At 43.0% G+C, this 22,182-nt stretch overlaps 2 protein-coding genes across 2 annotated transcripts in view; one reads left to right on the top strand and one right to left on the bottom strand.

The window, feature by feature from the left end:
- Positions 1 to 253: 253 nt before the first annotated feature.
- On the bottom strand, positions 254 to 4,968 carry fundc1 (FUN14 domain containing 1). The gene is made up of 5 exons (XM_080019186.1): positions 4,869 to 4,968; positions 3,890 to 4,043; positions 3,724 to 3,799; positions 3,097 to 3,225; positions 254 to 1,080 (listed from the first exon to the last, which is right to left on the bottom strand). The coding sequence occupies exons 1-5, from the start codon at positions 4,885 to 4,887 to the stop codon at positions 1,003 to 1,005; spliced, it is 456 nt and encodes a 151-aa protein (XP_079875312.1). The 5' UTR covers positions 4,888 to 4,968; the 3' UTR covers positions 254 to 1,002.
- Positions 4,969 to 6,924: 1,956 nt separating this feature from the next.
- The window catches only part of kdm6a (lysine (K)-specific demethylase 6A), a gene marked incomplete at its 5' end in the record, with an annotated part of 46,118 nt that continues 30,860 nt past the window's right edge, over positions 6,925 to 22,182 (top strand). The window contains 5 exons of the mRNA XM_080019187.1: positions 6,925 to 7,076; positions 7,214 to 7,277; positions 14,966 to 15,074; positions 15,179 to 15,228; positions 21,717 to 21,775. Coding sequence (XP_079875313.1) covers positions 6,925 to 7,076; positions 7,214 to 7,277; positions 14,966 to 15,074; positions 15,179 to 15,228; positions 21,717 to 21,775 — 434 coding nt within the window. The remainder of the gene's footprint in view (positions 7,077 to 7,213; positions 7,278 to 14,965; positions 15,075 to 15,178; positions 15,229 to 21,716; positions 21,776 to 22,182) is intronic.

The following is a 22,182-nucleotide window of genomic DNA, read 5'->3' as shown; positions in this document are numbered from 1 at the left end:
CGGTTTGTTTGGCTGCGTTGCTAAGCAACGTCCACGTGGCCAGGTGCAGCGTGTTCATTCGTCATGCAGTCTCAAACTCTGCATCGTCAATGTAGAAAGATATCCAGGGCCAGAGTTACATGAGCTTCAACCAATTATGTTTGGAATTTAAAAAAAAACAACTCATCATATAAACCATACATCTTGATCAATGGTCTGCTGTGTCTGAGATGCACAGACCTTTTTTTTTTTTAAACACAAAAAATCAGAACCGTTGCGTTGGGAACATTTTATTCGTTATTCAGCATCATTAAAAATACCCCAGAAACCTTAGGCATGTAAAGCATCAGCCGCTAATGCCCGATTTGCCACGGACACAGGAAAACAAACCTAATATCAATTTATCAAACGTCTTAAACTTAACTTCTAATCAATTCAAACCGTAAGCACGTAAAAGTACAACATTCAAATCTACACGTTAAACACAACAGATTATAGGCTGTCTGAAAATATTGATGAGCTTACTTGACCAACTGCAGCATTTTAATTTGCTAAACTGGGCACAGACGATGTCTGCGAGGAGAGTGCATATTTTGCTTAAAAGTGACACAAAGCCACCCCAATAAATACAGAACAGCATTTTTTTTGTTTTTATACATTATCCCTTGTCATACAACAGTAATCTTATATCCTGGCAACTCATATCTTGGAGGGTGGCTGTGCAATTTCATTGAAGCCCATTCATTATTTTTGGTATCAAGTTTTCACAATTTGGAAAATGAATTGATCGTTTAGAAGGTGATGGTGTTCCTCCCGATAACCCTGATCCCCAAACAGACAGAGCGTGTAGCCTTATAGAGGAGATACAGTATTCCTGTCAAGGATTTTAAGAGTGTGTCGATTATGTAGGAACACACAGACACAGGGGGGTTTGATGGTTGCTTGTTTGTTGTCAGAGCATTCAACAGCGATATTGCATTTCTTGAGGACAAAGGCAGACAGGCCGCTCGTATCTGATAGCTCCTAAGACGCAAGGCCAAGGAGGAAGCCTCCGAAGAACCCAGTGGTGACAACAATGTTTTTCTTCAAGAAATCTGTCGACTGAAAAAGAAGAACACACAGAATGAAGATAACATTCAGCAAAATGTGAATGAGATGCACTATTCTCATGAGCTAGAGGGTGGATAGGATGTGGTATCGATCGGTGTCTAAAGACTTTGGAATCACCAACCCTTAAGAGCCTCTTTTTCCTGCTGGAGTGTAAATAAATTATTCGGCCACAACATACCACCTTTATTTAGAAGAGATACAAAAACACGTTTCACCAATTAGTGAAGCAAAGTGAAATAAGACAGCCTGTAATAAGTCAGTTTTTTGTGGGCAGCCTAGGTCAGAAAACATGTGATTCATCAAGCCGTTCAGGGCTCATTAGAATAACACAGCCCCCCATCTGAGTATCTCCACCCACAGCTTGAGAACTACCTTTGCGAGGATGCGCCATTTCTTTCTCACACGCGGTGGACACGCCCGCCAGCATTATGTCCAAGCTAAGAGTGAAGCATGGGAAGTGCTGTTGATGGCTGCACGGACCAGCACAAATCTCTACATCGGCCCCCAGCCTCAGAGGACAGGAGAGCCGAGTGGATAAAGTTTATTTTTGATGGCAACGTCCCAAACTGTGACAAAACCTGCAGACGAGGTAAATGTAAGTATTTAAAAAAAACAACAATTGTGCTGTGTGCTTCCTTTTCCGTTTAGCACTAGCACTAATAGCTGAGGTCAAATATTAGATGTAATTTTCTCTAAAGTCACGGCAGTTACTTGTTGCAGGAGCCACAACAACGTTTACGGTATTAGTTTGTTAGTTGAATGTCTGTAAGATGAACTCCCTCTTAACACTCTTAAATAACAGGAAAGTAAAATGAGGGAATTGGTGCTGATGTCCCCAGAGAGTCTCTTGCTGCTGATTTGATAGAGGTTGATAAGAGGTTTACTGACGGGAATCACAGAGGCCATTTCACCTCCGCCTCCGCAGAACGGCTAGAATGCACAATCTGAGTGGTATTTTCATCAAATAAAATAAAAATACTTCAAAGACATGGGGACCTCAGAGACCTAAATTAACTTGTTGAAAAGGAGTACACACTGATCAGCCACAACATTAAATCCACTGACAGTGAAGTGAATAACATAGATCATTTTGTTCCAATGGCACCTGTCAAGGGGTGGGATATATAAGGCAGCAGGCGAACAGTCAGTTCTTGAAGTTGATGTGTTGGAAGCAGTAAAAATGGGCAAGCGTAAGGATCTGAGCCACTTTGACAAGGGCCAAATAGTGATGGCTAGACGACTGGGTCAGAGCATCTCCAAAACAGCAGGTCTTGTGTGGTGTTCCCGGTATGCAGTGGTTAGTACCTACCAGAAGTGGTCCAAGGAAGGACAACGGGTGAACCTAGGACAGGGTCATGGGCACCCATGGCTCATTGATGCCCGTGGGGAGCGAAGTGTAGCCTGTCTGGTCCGATCCCACAGAAGAGCTACTGTAGCACAAACTGCTGAAAAAGTTAATGCTGCTATGACAGAAAGGTGTCAGAACACACAGCTTGTTGAGTATGGGGCTGTGTAGCTGCAGACCAGTCAGAGTGCCCATGCTGACTGCTGTCCACTGCTGGAAGCTCCTACAATGGACAGGTGAGCGTCAGAACTGGACCATGGAGCAATGGAAGAAGGTGACCTGGTCTGATGATTCACGTTTTCTTCTACATCATGTGGATGACCGGGGTTAGGGTCCGATCCAGTGGAGCATCTGTGGGATGGGCCTCACAATTTGCAGAACTTAAAGGATCTGCTGCTAATGTCTTGGTGCCAGACAGGACACCTTCAGAGGTCTTGTGGAGTCCATGGCTCGACGGGTCAGAGCTGTTTTCGAGGCACAGGGGAGAGCTACACAATATTAGTGGTTATTAGTGGTGGTTTAATGTTGTGGCTGATCGGTGATGGTGACCTTTAAGCCACTTCAATATGAAATCAAATGACAGGAAATTCAGAATCAACAGTCTACCGTTGTCTTCTTTGTTGTACAGTTCTTAAAAGCTTTGATTTTCCTCGGGAACCTACCTTCTCGACAAATGTGGTCAGCTGTGGACCTGTTTTGTCCGTATTCGTCTTTAACTGTTTTTTGGCTTTGTTGACATCCTTTTCTACTCGCTTCCAGTCGACTTGGATGTAACCCGTATTGTTGGCGATCTGGAGGAAGACAAAGTCAATGTAGGTGGGCGGGGCATAAACCCAATTCTTTAGAAGGCAACACAACGGCTTTAACCAAATATTGGAGCAGCTTCGGACATATAATACATAATACACACGTTGCACAGTGTATCCATAGTGGAAGCGGTTTCGTTGTGTTTTGCGGTTACGTCACAAGACTCACGCCTAGAAGAAGGAACTTTGATGTAAAACCCCTCACCAGTTGGACGATTGCTATCTCATCCTGTAAGTATCTTACCGCTAATACGGAGTCGGTCACAATTATGTGTGTGTTGGCTATGTACAACTATTCATTGAAAGAGGTGCAGACACGGGTCCCAGCTTAAAGTGAACGCCGAGCGTGAGCGCGTCCGTCAACAGTGGACGTGACGTTTGATGAGGTTTTGGCCGCCACGTTTGACACGTCTCGCTTGCTACCGTCCGCCTCCTGGAGGGAGCGGGCGAGGGTGCTTTTGGGGGGGGCGGAGCCTGGAATACCTGCAACAAAAGTAGGCCTCCTCCCACCGCTGACGCAGCCACTTTTCCAACTTTCTGACAGATGTACCCCGCACACCTAAAATCAGAGCAAACATTACAGGCTGGTGAATCACTCCATAAAAAGAGCAACCGATGAAAGAGAAATAGAGCATTTGATAGTATTTACCATCCGCTGACGCCTCCTATGGCTATCTGGGTGGCCACAGAATACTTTTCTGCATAGGGACCAGACTTTTTATCGAAGAGGCGCTTCCACCATCGCTGACGTTTGGCATATTCCGTCAGATCTACGACCTGGTCGTAAATTTCCTCTTCAAGGTCTTGGAATTTAAAGAAAACAAAGGGACGTGAGAATGAGATTAGACAGCGGCTGCATACCAAAGCAGGGTTCTACTGGGCGGCCATTCAACCACTAAAGTATCACACACCAGCAGTTATGACGCCTATATGCCTGCACATCACTGTACAAAAAAGTATATATAATATTTATATATTATGTGTTTACAACTATTATATGTGTATATATAAATATATTGTATATTTTTTCGGTTTAGATGACTTTGTTTTTTGTGACTCTGACTACTCTGCAAAGTGCTTGCTTGGAGTTGCCCTTTTGCCGTATGATGTATGAACAAATAAAGTATCTTGAATGAGTGCAACAGCTACGTCAGCCAAGATTCAAGAGGGTTATTCGTCACATACATATACATACTTCCAGACATATATGCAGTAAATCAAATGTCAAATGAATGTAGATTGAATGATTGTATACATTTTATATTTATAATATATATAATGATTATATATTATAGAGTGATTATATATATTTTAATGGCTACCAAGGTTTCCAAAAACACTGTAATGGGTGATCACTTCGTTATTATGGCTGGTAGGCCCGACCTTACAGCTGATGACAAGGAACGCGGACGCTACAAGAACAGTAAAGCCCCAACACGACACACCGAGATAACGCAACGAAACCCCTCACGGGTGCTTCGGCGCGGCAGCGAAACAGAACCGTTAAGAGTCGCTTTCTGCAGAGCGGCCATGGAGGCTGTATCAACCCAGCCGGCGTACTCGATGGTTGAATAACGAGCGAGCAAAGTCCCTGCGTAGCATTTTATAAACAGGTAACTTATATTTACCCTTCTCGCGGTGCGCCATTTTGGAGGAGGTTGGGCAGTCCTCCGCTGCGCGCGGCCACTGGGCTGCGCTTATGACGTCATTTGCAAAAGTTGTACTTTTCTTCAGTTAAAGGAAAATGAACAAGGAAATGATTAATAAAAAGGTATAACTACCGAATATTTACGAATATTTATAAATAAATATATATATATATATATATATTGCTTGAAAATACATAGGTCTATCTTGGTTAAAAAAGAAAACATAAATATATAAAAACAATAAAATGATATATCGTTTCTTCATATCTTTCTTTCACAGTTCTCTTGTTTGCGCCCGGTTGGGAACTTTCGTTTAATATATTCTTGAATGTGACTTTTTTTTTTTTTTTTACTTTGACTATAACGCATTAATATGATCTATTAATCGACATTGTTATGCGTTTAGTCTACAAGTGTTGCGCGGGGCTTGATTGTGTTTCATTTTACGTGTTGTCATCCCGTGCACACAGAATTCTATTGATCTATGGGATTCTGTTCGTGTTCTGTTCGGGAAAAATTGAAGCCTGCAGTAAATTAATACTGTTTGTGTACTCTACAAGCTGCAAAACACATGTTAATATAACCCAGAGACAACAATGTAGTGGAGATGGACCGAATGAGACGTGTTCAAATATAAACCCGTGCATTGGGAACTTTGTACACAGTTGTCGGTGTTGCCGGTGGACAAATAACGCCATGCCATGACCTCAGATCTGTTGTCTCGACAGACTCGGCCCCGGGTGGTCTTCCCTGAAAATTCCGACGTGGAATCCCGACTTAGGGGGGCCGTTCCGTTGCGCGTTTCCCTCGGAGGAACTTCCGGTGGCGTCGGAATCTCCGAGTTCCTACGCAACCGGAACGCCGCGTTAACTGTTAACTTGGTTACAGAAATCGAACAACGCACGCCGAAAACAACAACAACAACAACAACAAACAACAAACAACAACAACAAAACGAATATCGCCGCAGTAATCAAATCTTTGCGGTTCGGTTACTTCGCAAAGACAGCTCACTTTACGTGCGGGATAAAGACGTCGTCAAATGAAGTGGACGGCCGGCGCAGACGAAGAGGGCACATGAATAAAACGTCCCATCGTACCCACGGTACCGTCGGGGAACAAGGCCCCGCGGGCGTGAGCGAACCGTGCGCCAAAAAGTCTCGATTCCGACACTGTAAAGCGGACACGTTTAAACACCCTTGACAGCTCCCCCGAGCCGCCCGAAGGACCTGCGCGGTGACGGACGGGCGCCCCGACCAATCAGCCGCCCCGAAGCGCACTTACGTAATCACAATACGGCGCGAGAGACCAATCGGAGGGGCCCGGGGGGCGGGGGAGCCGATTCCATTCAAAGGGCTTTATCGCCTACGTACGTTTACGTTGACGAGGCAAAACAACAAAAAAAAAGTGAACGATGCAACTCGAAAAAAATCACAACGGAGACGTGTGAATGTTGCCGTTAAAAAAGCATCGACGCATACGCAGATATATCTCTTCGGTGTTCACCGTGTGTGTGTGTGTGTGTGTGTGTGTGTGTGTGTGTGTGTGTGTGTGTGTGCGCGCGTACGCGCGCGCGAGAACACGGCGCTTCCAGGCCAGTCGGGGGGAGGGAGGGGGGGGGGTGTCACGTGCCCGCGCACGGCGAGCGCCCATTGGTCGCGGAGAAACCGAGGGGCGTGGCCGACGGCGGCGGCGTGCGTTTCGCCCCGTGTGACACAATTACAACAACTTTGAGCCGACGGTCGGGGGAAGTTTGCGATTTTTGGCCAAATAGCGTTTCTTCGCCGAAAGCCGACGGCAAACCCACCCCATGCGCGATCCGACGCCGGAGCACACGTGGTGTTTCGCCGTGCGATGAGGTGCGCGGAGGATAACTTTGAAGGAGCGTTTCCTTGAGGATTTGGCGACGATTTACGCTGCGCTCCCCTCCCCTCCCTCCCCTCCCTCCCCCGGTTTAAGTCCTGGATCAGGGATCGCACGTCGGCTATCGCGTTTCGGTGGAGTTGCTTCGCGCTCGGCCCTCCGTCCCCTGCCCATGAAGTCGTGCGGAGTGTCGCTCACCACCTCCAGTCTCGGCGCTGCTGGTGATGAGGGAAAGAAAATGGCGCCGGGAAAAGCGAATGAAATCGAAGAGGACTTTCCAAAGCTCACGGCGCAGGAGAGGGACTGCCTGGCCGCGATCGACAGGTTAGACGGTCCGGTCCGCGGAGCTGCGTTGTGTTATTTGTGGGATTTTTTTTGGTGGGGGTGGGAAAGCAAGGCGAATGCGCCCCCCTCCTCTCCGAAGTAACCCGCCTGTGTTGTTGTGTGTCCTCTGCTTGCAGCTCACTGTTTGGATTTCAGACGCTTCATGAAGATGGCGCCAGAACGAAGGCCTTGCTGCTCAAGGTACGAGTCCTCCGAGAGCCGTCCCTCTCCCCGTTATCTAGACCGATCCGTGCGCGTCCCACCTCGGGCCGGTGCTGCAGACCTCCCCAGAGACACCCGGGCCGTACGGCTGGACACGACTTTCCCCACAAAGCCCCCTCCCGCACATCAACTTTAATGCTGAATCAGACGTATCGGTGCGGCCCTAGAACCGGTTCAAACGGGGGTGACGCGAACGCCTTGGATCCGGTCCGGGACGCAATTACGCCGGTGCTGGCCCCGGATTAAACAATGCATTCGGTTTAATGCGCCGTTTGTGCACAAATAAAAAAAAAATTGATTCTATACACAGGGTCGATTTAAATGTAAAAGGCTGTGTCTAAGTGGCAGCGAGGTCGCGGGTATCGGCTGTGGGTATGGTTATAAACCCCGCTGAATGTACGGGTAACGGAACGGAAGGTGAAACGCAACGTGTGTGTGTGTGTGTGTGTGTGTGTGTGTGTGTGTGTGTGTGTGTGTGTGTGTGTGTGTGTGTGTGTGTGTGTGTGTGTGTGTGTTGTGGTCACACCGTAGAGGCGCTTGCAAACGTGTCCGCTACGGTGTAGTCACTACGACCAGCATTTCGGTGGGTAGAGGTTTTGGTTTCAATAGATACTTAATTCAACCCCGGACGGAAATTGCGGTGTTACAGCACCTCGCATCAAAACAATAGGCAATAACAATAAAGTAAGGAGGACAAAAAATATATAGAAAAGGGGGCAATATGCAGCGAGCCCAAAAATGGAAAGAAGGGGCGATATACAACAAACATAGAAAATAAGTATAATCACCCTGAAAAGATGATAATCAATTTTCACTATGTTAAGTAGGACGTTGTGTGAGCTTGCGGGTTTAAAAGATCCTCTAAATGTATAATGTGAGTTCCAGGTTGGTGTGAACATCCTGGGCCGTTGTGCTGTGGCTGCGTTGTGGATTTGGGAGGATAATAAACCCGTTATAAACAATCAGCGCCCCGTTTAAAAAGAAACAAACAAAAAAAACCCCCGCCATTATAACGGTTTGAAAAAAAAAAAGTAGTATTAAAGCGAATGCAGTGCCTTCCATTTTGGGAGGAAAGACATTGCATGTCCCCAGAAGTGTTTGTGTTCCTCCATCTGTCCAGTCCACTCGGCACAATACGCGGCTGGTTCAGCCTGTGCGTCACTGTGTAGCATGTAGCCACCCTCTATTCGGCGCCTTGCTCCCATTCCTAAAAATCCTATCATCGTATTACCAATAATGTCAGGGGGGGGGGGCAGTTAATCGTACGCGTCTTGTTTGTGTTTCGAAAATAATGGCTGCTCGGCTCGGTCCAAGATGGCGGGTTGGAAGGGAAAATACGTTAGCGAACGCTAGCTAGCTAGCTAGCCGCGGCTAGGCTAACCAGCCCGCTGCCCAGCGAGATGTCCAGGTCAGGCTGTGTTATCGCACGGCTCTGTGGGATACTCCACTCGGATTGGCCAGCAGCGGTAATCAGGGGTCAGTTGTATCTTAATAATGACCGCTGTCTGTTGTCACGGGCAACCACTTCTCCGCCTGGGCTCGCGTCCAGTGTGTTGTTCTTCCTCCCCTCCTCAGCGGATGCTCTTTAACTACTAGTTTTACAATCATTTCAAATCAGTGTTCCGCCCATTTTCTTGTTGCATTGTATTTAGTGAGGAGGTTCTAAGCGGGCTGGTGTGCAGCCGACCGGCCATTGTGTCGGGGAGTATTTTGCGTTATTAATGACCGTCTGGCTGCACATGATCCCTCACTTGCGTAGTGTTGTTTTATAACAATACCAGAACCCAGTTCAATAGAATGCCCGGTGCACAGCGGGGACCGGGCTCTAGCTGTTGCACAGACGAGCAGCGTCGTGCGACGTGCAGTGGCGCTCGTCGACATGTGGCTTCTCCTTTTCCCCTTTCTCGTGCCGGGGCTTCAGCCCGTTGCGTTGCCGTGGCCGGGCGGGCTTTCACAGCGGGAATACGCATACGGTGTGTTTTATTTATTTTCTGGTCGCTTGTTGCCCCGGTCTGTCCCAAGTGTGGCCTATTCCACCTATTGATGAGTTGTTCAGCATTTTATTATTATTATTATTTTTTTTTTACAGATTTGGTTCCTCAGTAAAAAGGCTGGTTCGGTTTTGCTCCTCTGTTGTTGTTGTTTTTTTTTTTGAATTCATTTGGTGTAATGCGCAGTGAGCAGGGGAACACTTTTGGTGCAAGATGAAGGAAAGTCAGATAAGCTCTGTTGGACACGGAACTTGCGAAAGCCCCTAGAATTTAGTTCTGCTCTCCTGGGTCCTGTTTAAAAAAAAAAAAAAAAAAAAAAAAGACTTGTTCAATACGAACAAATCGTTTGGGAGTTATGTATCACTACAGCCTAGCATGGCCTATTGCATTCAAAGGACCTGCTGGGTCCTTCTCCACCATCTCTCTACACAATTTCTGTTACTAAATAATTCCAATTGAAGGGCAGTGAATCTGGATTGAGCCGCTACAGCAGTTGTTGACATGGGGTCTGGGGACCTCCCCAGGAGTCCTTTCAAGAGGCTCCAGGGGCCCCCCCTGCTAAATTATTAACAGTTAAACGTCACCATTATTATGATCATGGATTCACTGTTATTGATGCAACTATTGTATAGACGACTAAGGAATTAAGGACTAATGCCGCGCTCACGTGGAACGCGGGAGACGGCCAACCGGAACTCATGTAGTGGATGGACAGCAGGCCGGCAGAGAACACTGCCAACGCCAATGGTTACACTTTAAAATATTTGAACTTTATTCCATTCTCCACAACTGAATTACAGCTGGATGCTACGTAGCTACCTTATGCCATGGGCACACTGCACAGGGGGTCACACGTTACAAGATCTCTCACCGGGAGGAATCCCAAACTCATGAAAACACACACGAGAAATGACACCGATACCATGTGTGACAGGATTATTTATTTTTTCTTGTATTCTTGATCACCGTTTAAAAAAAAAAAAAAAAAAAAGGCAGAATTTAAATAAGGAGTATATTAAACCTAGAGAAGAAAAGTAAAATAGGTATGCTGCGCCTTTCTGGCTGCTGCTCCGTGCAGTCCTGTCTCTCCTTCTCGATCTTCCTGATCCCGACACGACCAGATATTAAACCTTCTTGATATCTCTCGTCTCTCGTCTGCAAGCGCTCGGAGAGCAGTCGGATCGGAGCCATTTACACCACACGCTCGTGGCTCCCGCCTTTGATCGGGGGCTTTGCTCGCCGATCTCCAAAAACCTGTCGGCGAGTGGAAAATCACGGCAGGATCACGTAGTCTGGACTCGGCATTACAGACATGGAGAATGCGAGGAGCCGAATCTGCTGCGCTTGTCTGCTGCGTGTGTCTGCTGCGGCTGCCAGAGGTTTGCGCTGCAGTGATGGGTGTTTTCTTTGGAAACACTTATGGCTTTAAAAAAAAATGTTGATTGGTATAAAAATAGTTTTTCTTTTTTTTTTTTTCTTTTTTTTTCTTTTTTTCTTTTTTTTCTTTTCCAATTTAGTAATTGCATGGAGGCTGTTTGGTGCTTGTAGCGAGGAAGCCGAGGGTGGATTTGGACATGGTGGTCTCAAGTGGCGCGGTTGGTTCGGTGATGGAGTTGCACCTCCAGGTTATTACTTGTATAATAATATGAATAATTAATTATAAAAGAGGGCTTCCATTGCCAGTGGAAACCACGTGATCAGCCATTGATCACTCTGGTAACAGATCATTGATCACTACCAGGTAACAGAGCTCTATAGTTGTGCTCTCTCTCCAAGCTGCATGACAATATCCATAAATATATCCATAACACAAAATAATCCATTGTCAAACCTGCCTTTATAGCCAGCTGTGTGAAGTTAACCAACTATGAATGACAATACAGGTACTCCTCACTTAACGACCGAGTTCCATTCCTGGGACCAGGTCTTTAAGTGAATTGGTTGATAAGCGAGGACCCGTGTTATTTCACCGTAAGGGGGCGTGGCCATTATGAATGCTAGTGTAGTGAATACTGACAGACTGTGGGGACGAGACTGAGAACGGTGATGAGATTAGATGTATTCAGTGTATATAGTGTGTCTATATAGTGTATACTGTATAGTATATAAAGGGTGATGCACGATGAGATGCATGACGCTGAGACGCCGCGGTATTGTACACAGCGTACAATACAGACTGGTCAGAGAGTTGGTTGTCAGTCTGAACGGTCGTTAAACAGGTAGTTCATTAAGTGAGGAGTACCTGTACATTTTGGAGGGAATTAACATTCAATTAATTTTGTAATAAAATATTAATAGTAAGCTGCAATTTTATGGCTACATCCATTACCAAAATTAATATATATAATAACAGACACCAAATCATTTAGTTTCATATATTTTATTGCAGTCCTTGTACATCACCATAGCAACATATCTTCACGCTTGTTTGATTTTTGCCATCGCTTGCCATTCAGAAAGTGCCGTTGTTCTGTTCCCAACTACCGTGTTCCGTTTGAATGCAGAATTAATCGTCCGACAAAATGAATCAATTCCATTTGATAAGATTTAATTTTATCAAATGGAAGCTAGGGCCGAATGCAAATCAAACTAAGGATGTTTAGACTAGGAAAGTTAACTATTGGGTGGCAGGCCAGCATGTCCAAATTGTGTTTTGTCTTTTCATTTCTAATGTTCCATACGCACAATGAGGTGGTTGATTTGTACAACACATGGTATTTGACTGTGAAACGTAATCTAGATTATTTCTTTTACTAGAAGTTTGTGTTCTCACCATTGGCCCCGGCTTCCTTTCCCCATGGAATGAGTACAATTGTTACTCATTCTTCGCTTGCCCAAAATAACAGCAGCAAAACTGTTCTTTGGCGTGAATTATTTTTGGTTCAAGTTCACCATTGGACCTGCACCTGGAAATTGGATGTACTGTAGCTCATACTTGAAGGCTCAGGAGGACAGGAGTAAAATTTATATCCGGCACAAATTTCATTTTAAATGTTCCAGACAGATGGCACCGTCATGGGGCCAACCAGTAACAAAATATTGGTATGACCCATGAAAAAGAAAACTGGGAAAAAATGATTTTTGCTGATCCATGGTTTTCTGGAGTCTTTGCATTCCTTCTTAACAAATATTTAAATGAATAACTTTGAACTGTACAGTTGGCTAATCATTATAATTAAAGTTTATACTTCTGTGAGCATTAAATTGTCCATTTCAGAGTTCTCCTGCCCTTTGACTGCAGTGAGATTTGAATGCAGGTGACCCACAATCACATATTCTACCCTAACCCCCACATAGCGCTTGAATCCCAACCCTAATAAATACGTGTCACATTTCTCCAAATCCACGATCCGATCTGACCTTTGATTTTAAGGCTTTGATTGGATATCTATCTAGCTATTTAGCTATCTATGCATTCATTCATTCGTTCATTCATTCATTCATTTATTTAAACATTTTTATTTATGGTGTTATTTATGATTTTTTTTGAAGGTAAACAGTTGTTTCTTTAGAGGTAACTTTTATCTGAATAATAACAATTGTTAATAATAACAAATATGAGAATATTTCAACAACAGGAAGTGGAAGTATTGTGCCGCCTGTTGTCAGCGTCCTTAGTCCCGCAGCAGTAGCACGATTTCCCCCGATACCGGATATAAACTCAAAATGTCGGACAATATTACCCACAAAAAGACCTGGAGAATCGCAAAACCCGCTCATGATTTCAAACTTGGAGATCAAATGCTCATTTCGATAGGTTTTCGAAGCGGAATCATGACACCCCTACTAATAAACCATACTTTTTGTTGATTTCGCTCAGACCAAGCACTTGCACACTCCTCTCTCCGCCCCTGACAGGCGAACCAGCGAAGGAGAGCGAGCTGATGCCTTCTGGAGTGGAGTTGAACTTTTATCTTAATTGGCGGTGATGCAGGGCAGCGATAACACATTTCCACCAGACCGTCCGCTCATAAACCCCGAACAACAAAAACAACAACAAAAAGTGGGGAAATGGGGATAACGAGAGGGCTGTTCTTTATGGGAGCCGGTTTCCCCATACTTTATGATGTAATGCTACGCTATTCATTTATAGAGAAGTAATTTAAAAAATAAATGATGGGAGAAGATTTGAGAGGTAATTGGGATCCCTGGTTACATGATGCACTGAATTAAAAAAAAAAAAAAAAAAAAAAGTTCAAGTTCTATCTCTGACGTTAGTCTCATGGAGACTGTCCTGTATTTCCAAATAGTTTGATTAAAATAATTTTCCATGTACAGTATGATGTCATATAGTAGGGCTGAACTGAAAAAAAAAAAATGTTTTTAAGTACCTTATCTTCTGTATTATTCACTAAACAAAAGCAATAAATCATATTATAGTGTCACTCACACAAAAATGAATGCAGTCAACATATAAACTCCCTTTTCCTGCAAGACAGGCTGAAGTGTTATGATGAAATGAGATGAATATTTCTATGAATAACATATCTTTATTTAACTATTGAATTGTATAAAGAAAAACCTTCAATGACAGTATCATATTGACTCATTGATTTAACGTCAAGCCTTGTGGTTGTTCAAATCTGAAAATGAACGTTTGGAAAATATGCAGTGTTTCAGCAGTCGCTATGGGGCGCGTGGAGAAAGAGTCCCCATCAGCCCGCTTTCATTCCATACGCACTTGTCTTTTTCCGTAATGAGATGTACCATAAAATAAAAACACAATGTTAAGGTGCGCCGAATGCCGGTACACCATCGCTGGCGGGCGCACTGCCGGGACCGCTGGAGGGGGAGACGGGTGCGGAAAAAGTGCCCCGATTGCTCCCTCTCTGCACTCAGGCTTTGCGATTTGAAAATTGCGTTCCGTTTCAATTAGTCATAGTTTAATTGACAGTCAGGACTCATGGAAATATTTTTGGAGAAATTAATCTGATGGGTTTTTAAAAAAAAAAAAGAGAGAGAAAAATAATTTTTACAATTTAGAAAGCTTTTTTGATCATTAGTTGAAGAGCGTGAGAGAGAATGGATGGGACACATACAAAAGTGATGAGCAGGAGCGGTGCAGGGGCAGCAGGAGGACGCTTGATTTGTGGGGTAATGTTGCAAATAGATTGTTGCGTATATGAAATGTTGTATTTTATAAATAAATATTAACAAAACAACCGTGTCACTTAAAAATAATATTTGCAACATCTAAATAAATGAATGCACCTATGTGGACATTAATCTGTTTGTACGTTGCTATGGCAACTTCTCAGCCATGAGTTGAACAGGAATGCCCGCAAGCGACAGCGATGGCCTCTGGTGTGAGCCTGCAGCTCTTTGGCAATTGACTGTCCAGAAGCCATGAACTCTCTTCCGGTGTGAGTGTGCGGTTCGTCTCAGTGACGTCGCTAAACTCTGCTCTCGGTCATCTCACTCCTGGCCACAGAAGTGCCCTCCCATAGACATTTCATCCACACACCAAGATGAAAGTCGTCGTGAGTTGGGACAAGGCTGAAAGACGCTCTTGTAATCGGATGAGCTTTCCATGTGTGAGCCGCAAACGTAACGCCGCAATTAATTTTCAGTATGTGTGATATCCATCCGCCCCTAATGAGGGTACTTGTTCGATATTTGGACTGTCGCCTCTCTAACCCGCTGTCTCCCCTTTCCGTCGTTGTCCTTGTGATTCAGGCTGTCAGCTGCTACGATGCTCTCATTCTGAAAGCCGAGGGAAAAGTGGACCCGGAAATGTTCTGTCAGCTGGGCCACTTCAACCTCTTACTGGAGGACTATCCAAAAGGTGAGTCCGTCTCACTCCCACTCAATATCACTACAAGGTTGTCACAAAGGATGTTTTTTTCTGTCTCCTTCACATTTCTCAAAATCGATTTCCTCCCTTTTCAGCATTATCTGCATACCAGAGGTACTACAGTTTACAGACGGACTACTGGAAGGTAAGTCTGCAGCACCTGTAATTGTATTTGCTTTTGGAGTGGAGGCTGGGCACTGCTCTGCTTTATTCAAAAATGTATCCGACCAGACCTGTCCATTTCTTCCTAAATCTAGCCTGTTTGTCTTTTTATTTTATTTTTATTTTTTATTTTTTCAAAAAAAAAATTTCATTTCTATGTGTGTCGGTCTGGTCTGCAGGCGTTTGTCTGTGCGTCTACCATTTCCTTTTATTTTTTTATTTTTTTAACCTAAAGCTGTATAAGTAGCTCTCGTACTATATATCGCGTGACTTTTAAATGATTGGTAATTTAATGTCTGGAGAGCGGCGCCTCAAGGGTCTAGTGGAGAAATGTAGTTTGTGCTCGAGCCTCGTGGAATGGCAGACCTTAATTGGCCGTGTGCTTCATAGTTGTGTGATGGTGTATGACGAGGGGTGTAAGGGTCAAGGAAGCCCTTGATTTAGATTCAAATGTACCGGTTTCATCTTCGGCGCTTGTCATTACAACTTCAAGTCAAATTATAAACCAAAGGCTTGCAGAAGTGTTTACGTCAAGGATATCTGTCTGTGTGCCATGTCCCTTGGAATTCCTCATTTGTCTTTTACTTGTAGCCTCAGCTATTTTTCTGTGTAGATTTCTGCATGACAAAATTAAGCCAACATATGTTTTTGACGTTCTTTCATTTCAACTATTCCATTTTATTTATTTATTTATTTTTGCTTTCCCAGCAATTCTGATCTTTATTTTTTGCTTTATTTTAGTTTTATTTTTTTATTGGGCTGTTTGGAAATGTTAAGAGATGCGCTGATCCACTGTTTATCAGTTCCGATACAAATGTGCCGATACTGATTCTGATACCAGATCTATTTTTTGTTATTGTTGTTGTTGGTGTTATGTGTAAGGTTAAATAAATGAGGTTAAATGAGAAATCCTGACCAATATGAGCTTCTAGGTAGGCTCTATCCCACAGTTGTTAAACAATGATACAACACAAACTTTTAAAATACAGTAAATCAGTATGTTTTTTTTTTTTTTACAATGATAAAGATGCTCACGCACTCTTATTATATTTTGGCCTGTTAAAAAGCACAAACTATTGCATGTATTTGCAGGTTCTGTGTACTTCTGAATCCCAAGACTTGGGTATTTATTTTGCACACTTTTTACTTAGTGAACTTGAGAATTCAGAATAATACTTGATTGTCTAAATAATGATCACTATTCCAATAAGTGCAATGGTATTGATACACAATACCCAGATGCTATTTATATATATTTTTTAAGAGATAGTACCTGTACTCCTTACATATACACTCTTGGGTAGTCACAGTGATGGTGAGATCACTTGTGTTAGAAGAACTTGTGTGTTTATTACTTTGAGCAGTTGATCTATTTATTGCTTTATTAAAAAAAACAAACGTATACAACTCAAGACCGACCGATGCCAGATTTTGAAGAGGCCTAGCCCACCGATTACTGATGTTTTATATATATTTTGTCAACAAGTGCAACATTTTTCAAATAAATTTGAGAAACTTATTTTATGAAAGTTTCTCTAGGTGGCAGTTCCGCTTGCTACGCACCGCCCGAGTGGTGTGTTCAGGGCCATCTGTCACAGAGACACAGGCAGAGATGTTGCAAACAGACCAGTTTATTGTAGAGGATGGCAAGATGTAACAAGCCGGGAGCAGATGGAAACTTGTCATGACAGAGGCTCTCACCGTGAGTGTGTGGGGATGGGTGATTTACCTGTTGCTTGTTGATTGCTCTGAGGAGCAACAGGCTCACAACCACCCACACCACACTATATTTGAGAACATTTAACTTATAAGTAAATAAATAAATACACAAAGAACCTTTTAATAGATTAAAAAAAAAAAAAACTTTAAATGTTATTCTCTATTTTTTTCCAAGTTCCAGTGAACGCATCATCACTTATGAAGCAATTTTGTTTTCAGGGTTTCCAATGAAGGCAGCATTGCTTCCTGTTTGGAAACCCATGTCCGTGTCTAAACGGGTGTCAACATTAAAACATGGATGAATTCATAATGCCCAACTTAAAAGTATTTTAAAACAGAGAAGTACAGGATAAAAATCAATGTTTTTTTTTTTTGTTTATTATACTAAAAATCTTGATACATCGGCTACTTAACTGCTGATCCTGATGTGGTCCAAAAAAATCATATAATGGCCGATATAAATCGGTTGGGCTCTATATACAACATCAAACTGTCGCTAAGTTCCAGGAATAGAAGTCGAAATGGGAACTCATGGTACTTTGGTATTGGTTGTATTAAACATAAACCCAATATTGGACCTGATCCTCGGATGCCAGTATCGGTACCCGTGCTTCCCTAATGTTACACGTCGGTACATGGCGGAGTGGAATGAAATCGTTCGATGAGCCACAACGACACAACCTCTTCCATCTCTCTTCAGCGGGAGTGGGTGGGTGGATGTACGGAGATGTGGACATGCAGTAGCGGAGCGGTGTAATGAGAGGTGACTGGGTTTTGGCAGTGTGGGGCGTCCCAGCCATTCAGTGCTCCATAGAGAAGAGAGGGCTTTTGTTGTCTCACTCCACCGTGGGTTGGATTCAACAGGCGTTGGTTTTAAAACCCCAACCAGGCTTTCACCAATGGAGGCTGAGTAGTTGTGACAGCAGTCAAACAATCATTGGAGGACGTGAGGTAAAAAAAATGCAGGGGCATATTTATTGGGAATGCAGATTGCACTTTACCAATCTTTTTACATTTTAAACCGTTGAGGTAGCTCAGTTAATGTAGATATGAATTGGTATTATCTAGAGCATGGGTCTCAAACTGAAATGACCTTGGCGCCACTGGCCAGGTTGTCTTGACCAGGGGCGGCCACGTTGAACATTAAGGGAAAAATAAATTGTCCCGTGTTCAATATTTATTTATTTGTTTGTTTGTTTTATTACATTTTAGTTAATAGTTTGTTAGAAATAGACAACCATAAAAAACATTATTCATTAATTCAGATTGCTTGGATTAGTTAAGCATTGTAGATTGATTTGTTCATAGATTAAACTGTATATTAACATGAAATGGCCGCATTTAATTGTCTTGCAGGGCCGCATGTGGCCCCCGGGCATCTAGGGGCATTGATTCAAATTTTCTCATCGTTATGGTTTAATGACCCCAAACTAACAGTCTAAGCCTATACTGTTCAATAAATGGATGGATCGGATCAGCACAGTACTGAATGTGTTAGTGGAAAAAGCGGTAACTGTGCATACAATTAAGTCAAAATGGTTAACGTTAATTCTAGCATTCAAACCTGGCGCTCTTATGAAGTCTATAAACAGGTTTTAATTTGGTATGGGAGAAAGAGGGGGAAAAAAACAGCCCTTTTTGGAGCATTTGTTCCGAAACCTGGATGAAGTAGCCCATGACGAGGAGCAGCAGCAGGATGAGAATCCCCCACAGCTTCCCCGTCACCCAGCCCGGGTTGTGGAAGAAGACGTGGTTGGGGAGATGGTCCACTGTTCAGCGTTGCCGTGTGAACACAAATCAAACCAAGGTCCAAGTGCAACATTGAAACATGTTATTCCCTGAATTGGAACAGAGCAAACAAAGCACAGGTCTGAATCTGCCTTGAGTTACATTGCGATTCTCCCTTGAACGATTTCGGAATACACACACACACACACACACACACACACACACAACTCCATTATCCAACTTTTATAATAATTTTCTGATATTTATTTATTTATTTTTTATATATTTTTTAATGAAAGTGTAATAGTTGCTTTATTGCCAATATGCACAGAATGAAACATTGTGATGTGAGGCAGGGACAAGAAGGGGTATGGTCTTTTGTTTTTGTTTCTGCAATGCCAGGTTTAATAATTAAATAAGCGACAACTGACTACCTTTTCAAAACTATATAATATTAAAATATTGATGTGGTGCCTGAAAGCGAAAGAGTATAATATTATCTGACTCATCTAATGATTTGCAGAACTGCAGGATCTGGCCTTGTTTGGAGGCGTTCTCTCATTTCCACTAAACCCTCCAGCAAAATGTTCATTTCATGTTTGTTTGAAAAGAACTGTGAAATACCGTAAAAATAAATGAAAGGAAAAATACAAACAAGTTGCAGCCAAGTCATATCTAGGGAGGAGCCCTCAGCACTTGCAACTGGTATATTGATGAATTACTGTGGACTGACCGGTGTGGAGGACATTTTCTCTGAGCACGAGCCCATTTTCCCTCCCAGCGATCTTACAGATTATAAGTGGCTTATTTAAAGCCAGGTTCAGAGAGATTAACTATGTTAATTTTATGTTTTGTTAAGCCAAGTATGGCACAGTACTCCATGCACTAGCCCTCTCCCACAAACATATCGCCCACGCGTCACATCAGCATAATTTCAAACAAGCACTGTTTATTTTTCTCCATGAAATGTGTAACTGAATTTCGAAATTCAGCCTGGGTCATACTTCCTACTGGTACATTTGGGCTAAATGGATGGTCTGAGGGGTTATGCAGAAAGTCCTTTAGTTTTTTATTTTTTATTTTTTTGTCATTTCCCAACCCTGTGGTTATTGAACCATGTTTTAAACCATTACAAATGTGATTTACGCACTCAGTTTTCTGCTTCACCGACTCTAAAAACAAAAGATTCTCCATAGATTGCTCTGTTTGAGCCTCTTTTTTTTTTTCTCTCTCTTCAGCCTGTCACATTGCGTTGGCATGACTGCATTTCTTCTTCGTGTGTGTGTCTCTGCCTCTGTGCCATCGCCTGCACTGCCTGTCATCGCTAAATGATAGGGTGGCGCCTCTCAGCACTTTCTAGGCTTTGATTCTCCAGAAAATCTCTTTCCTCTAAGCCTGGCATGAGAACCCTGGAATCTGTTTGTTCCAGAATGTTTTTGTTTTTTTTTGTTGTGTGTGCGCGTGTGTGGTCTGTGTAAAACAAAAATAAATGTTTTTTAAGTTTGTCACACCACGGAAAAATGTGATATTAATCACCCAGCCAAATTTGAATGATTGTATATAAAATGAGGTTTCAAAATTGTGAAAAAATAAGCAGTATCCTCTCCTCTGAAACACGGGAGGCGTGTCCGCCAAAGGGGCTGAAACCACGCCTGATCGCGGGAGAGGTGCAGCCTCTCTCAAGCGCAGGCCTGATGCCAGGATGAAGTGACTGATTGTGCAGTTAAAAATGGCATGGTTGGAGTTAAGTTGCCATACATGGCGCGGCGCGGGAAGCACAGGGCTTTTTTGTTTCCTTCAATTGGAAACGGAGTAAATGAAATACATCTCCAACAAAAACACACTGTTTTTATTTGCTTTTTGTTTTTCGGAAAAAATATCGCCCGGATCTTGGTGGTTGGGAATCTCTGCTTTATTCCAATGACGCTAATGCGCTCTAGGCTTTATATAGTGTTAGGGAAGGGTCATCGAACCACCATTTCAGCCCGCCTAAAAAATTCTGAACACAAAAACAGTTCAACTCCACCATTTAGTACTACAGAGTTAAGTCTTTTCACGTGTTTTCAGCAATGGTTTTCTAACATGTATAATGTGTTAAGAAACAAATCACCGAATTAACTTTGCAGGAAAAATTACAGTTTTCGAGGCGGCGGTCCTTATGTGAACTCTTTTTAATCGCTGGCAAAAATTCGGCGACAACGGGGTCAAGATTGGCACTTGTTGGGTTTAAGCTTGACAGTGCGGAAAGTGATGGAAACCTCAACAGTTTGCAACGGTTGCAACGTGATATGGTAAAGAGTTCACGGGTCGATGCGCTCATGATATTTGGAGCAAAATTTGGATGGAAACACTTTATGGGTGCTTTAAAATTATTTCTTTATTCCTTCGGTAGGTGGTTTCAAGATCTAAGGCGTCAAGGCAGAAAATAAAATTGTATTGTTATTCTGCCCTCTGGTGCTCTAAATAAGTCAATGAAAACGTCATACATTTAGCTGATCGCAATCCATTTTTCATCTTCACGATGCATTTTATCATGTTTTGTGCCTCGATCTATCGTACACCCCTAATGGAAAACGTAGACACTGATCGATCCATCCAACCAACCGCTTTACACTCGTCTTGGAGGCTGAATGCTTGAGTCGGGTCCACTCTCTCATTTCATATCCTCATGCAAGATGCACAGGGTTACGTAACTAAAGGTGTAGCACATTATTTAATGTTGACAAATATGTGAAGAGCCAATTGTTCCCTGGAGTGGATTTCATAGCCGTGGGAAAACTGCCAGTGAACGCTAAAGACAAGCTGGAGTGCTTTATTAGGCTGGCGTTGTCATCGTCTCGGTAAAATGCGGTCGTATAAATGCATGGAACCACCCGCTGTAACCAAGCTTCCCTTTCCAATCAGCGACGCTGTGTTTTCCGTTTAACCGAGCTCATTCAACCCCCTGCAGTGTACCTGGGACTCTTTACTGTGATGGTCATGACACATTTCCAATTTTATTTTATTTTATTTTTTCTCTTTCAGAATGCTGCCTTTTTGTATGGCCTTGGCATGGTTTACTTCCATTACAATGCATTTCAGTGGTAAGTACCTTTCCCCTGAAAATGTTATTTTATTGCAGTGTTGCATGCTTTCAGTCATTACAGTGTTGTTTTGCTCTCATTTTTTTTTTACAGTTTGAATTGTATCACCTGTCTTTCTAGTTTGCTTTATGTATTCCTGCCATCATGGTGCTATGTTACTTCATTCAATATGCTTGATATTGTTCATTTCAATCATCGTTTCCCGTTGAGTAAGACGCCTTCGTGTTTTTCCCTCCAGAGTCTATTCCCATTTCTATTTGCATTGTCAGTAGTATCCTTCCTTAGGTTAAAGAAATGCAAAAGGAAATCACTAGGCTATTGGGAAAACCATGACTCTACTGGAAAACTCATACTATATACCTTAAAATATACATATTGCCTTATCAGACTTATTGTAATATGTTAAA

Source organism: Zeus faber (assembly GCF_960531495.2).
Source record: "Zeus faber genome assembly, chromosome: 18".
NCBI classification, from domain to species: Eukaryota; Metazoa; Chordata; class Actinopteri; order Zeiformes; family Zeidae; genus Zeus; species Zeus faber.
Note: the sequence above shows the minus strand (reverse complement) of the source record. Positions and strands in the feature narration are given on the sequence as shown.

Coding starts and splice junctions, on each gene's coding strand:
- fundc1 (XM_080019186.1), bottom strand. Junction 3,800..3,889: donor ATAGGAGGCGTCAGCGGATG/GTAAATACTATC, acceptor CTCTGATTTTAG/GTGTGCGGGGTACATCTGTC. Junction 3,226..3,723: donor GAGGCCTACTTTTGTTGCAG/GTATTCCAGGCT, acceptor GTCTTCCTCCAG/ATCGCCAACAATACGGGTTA.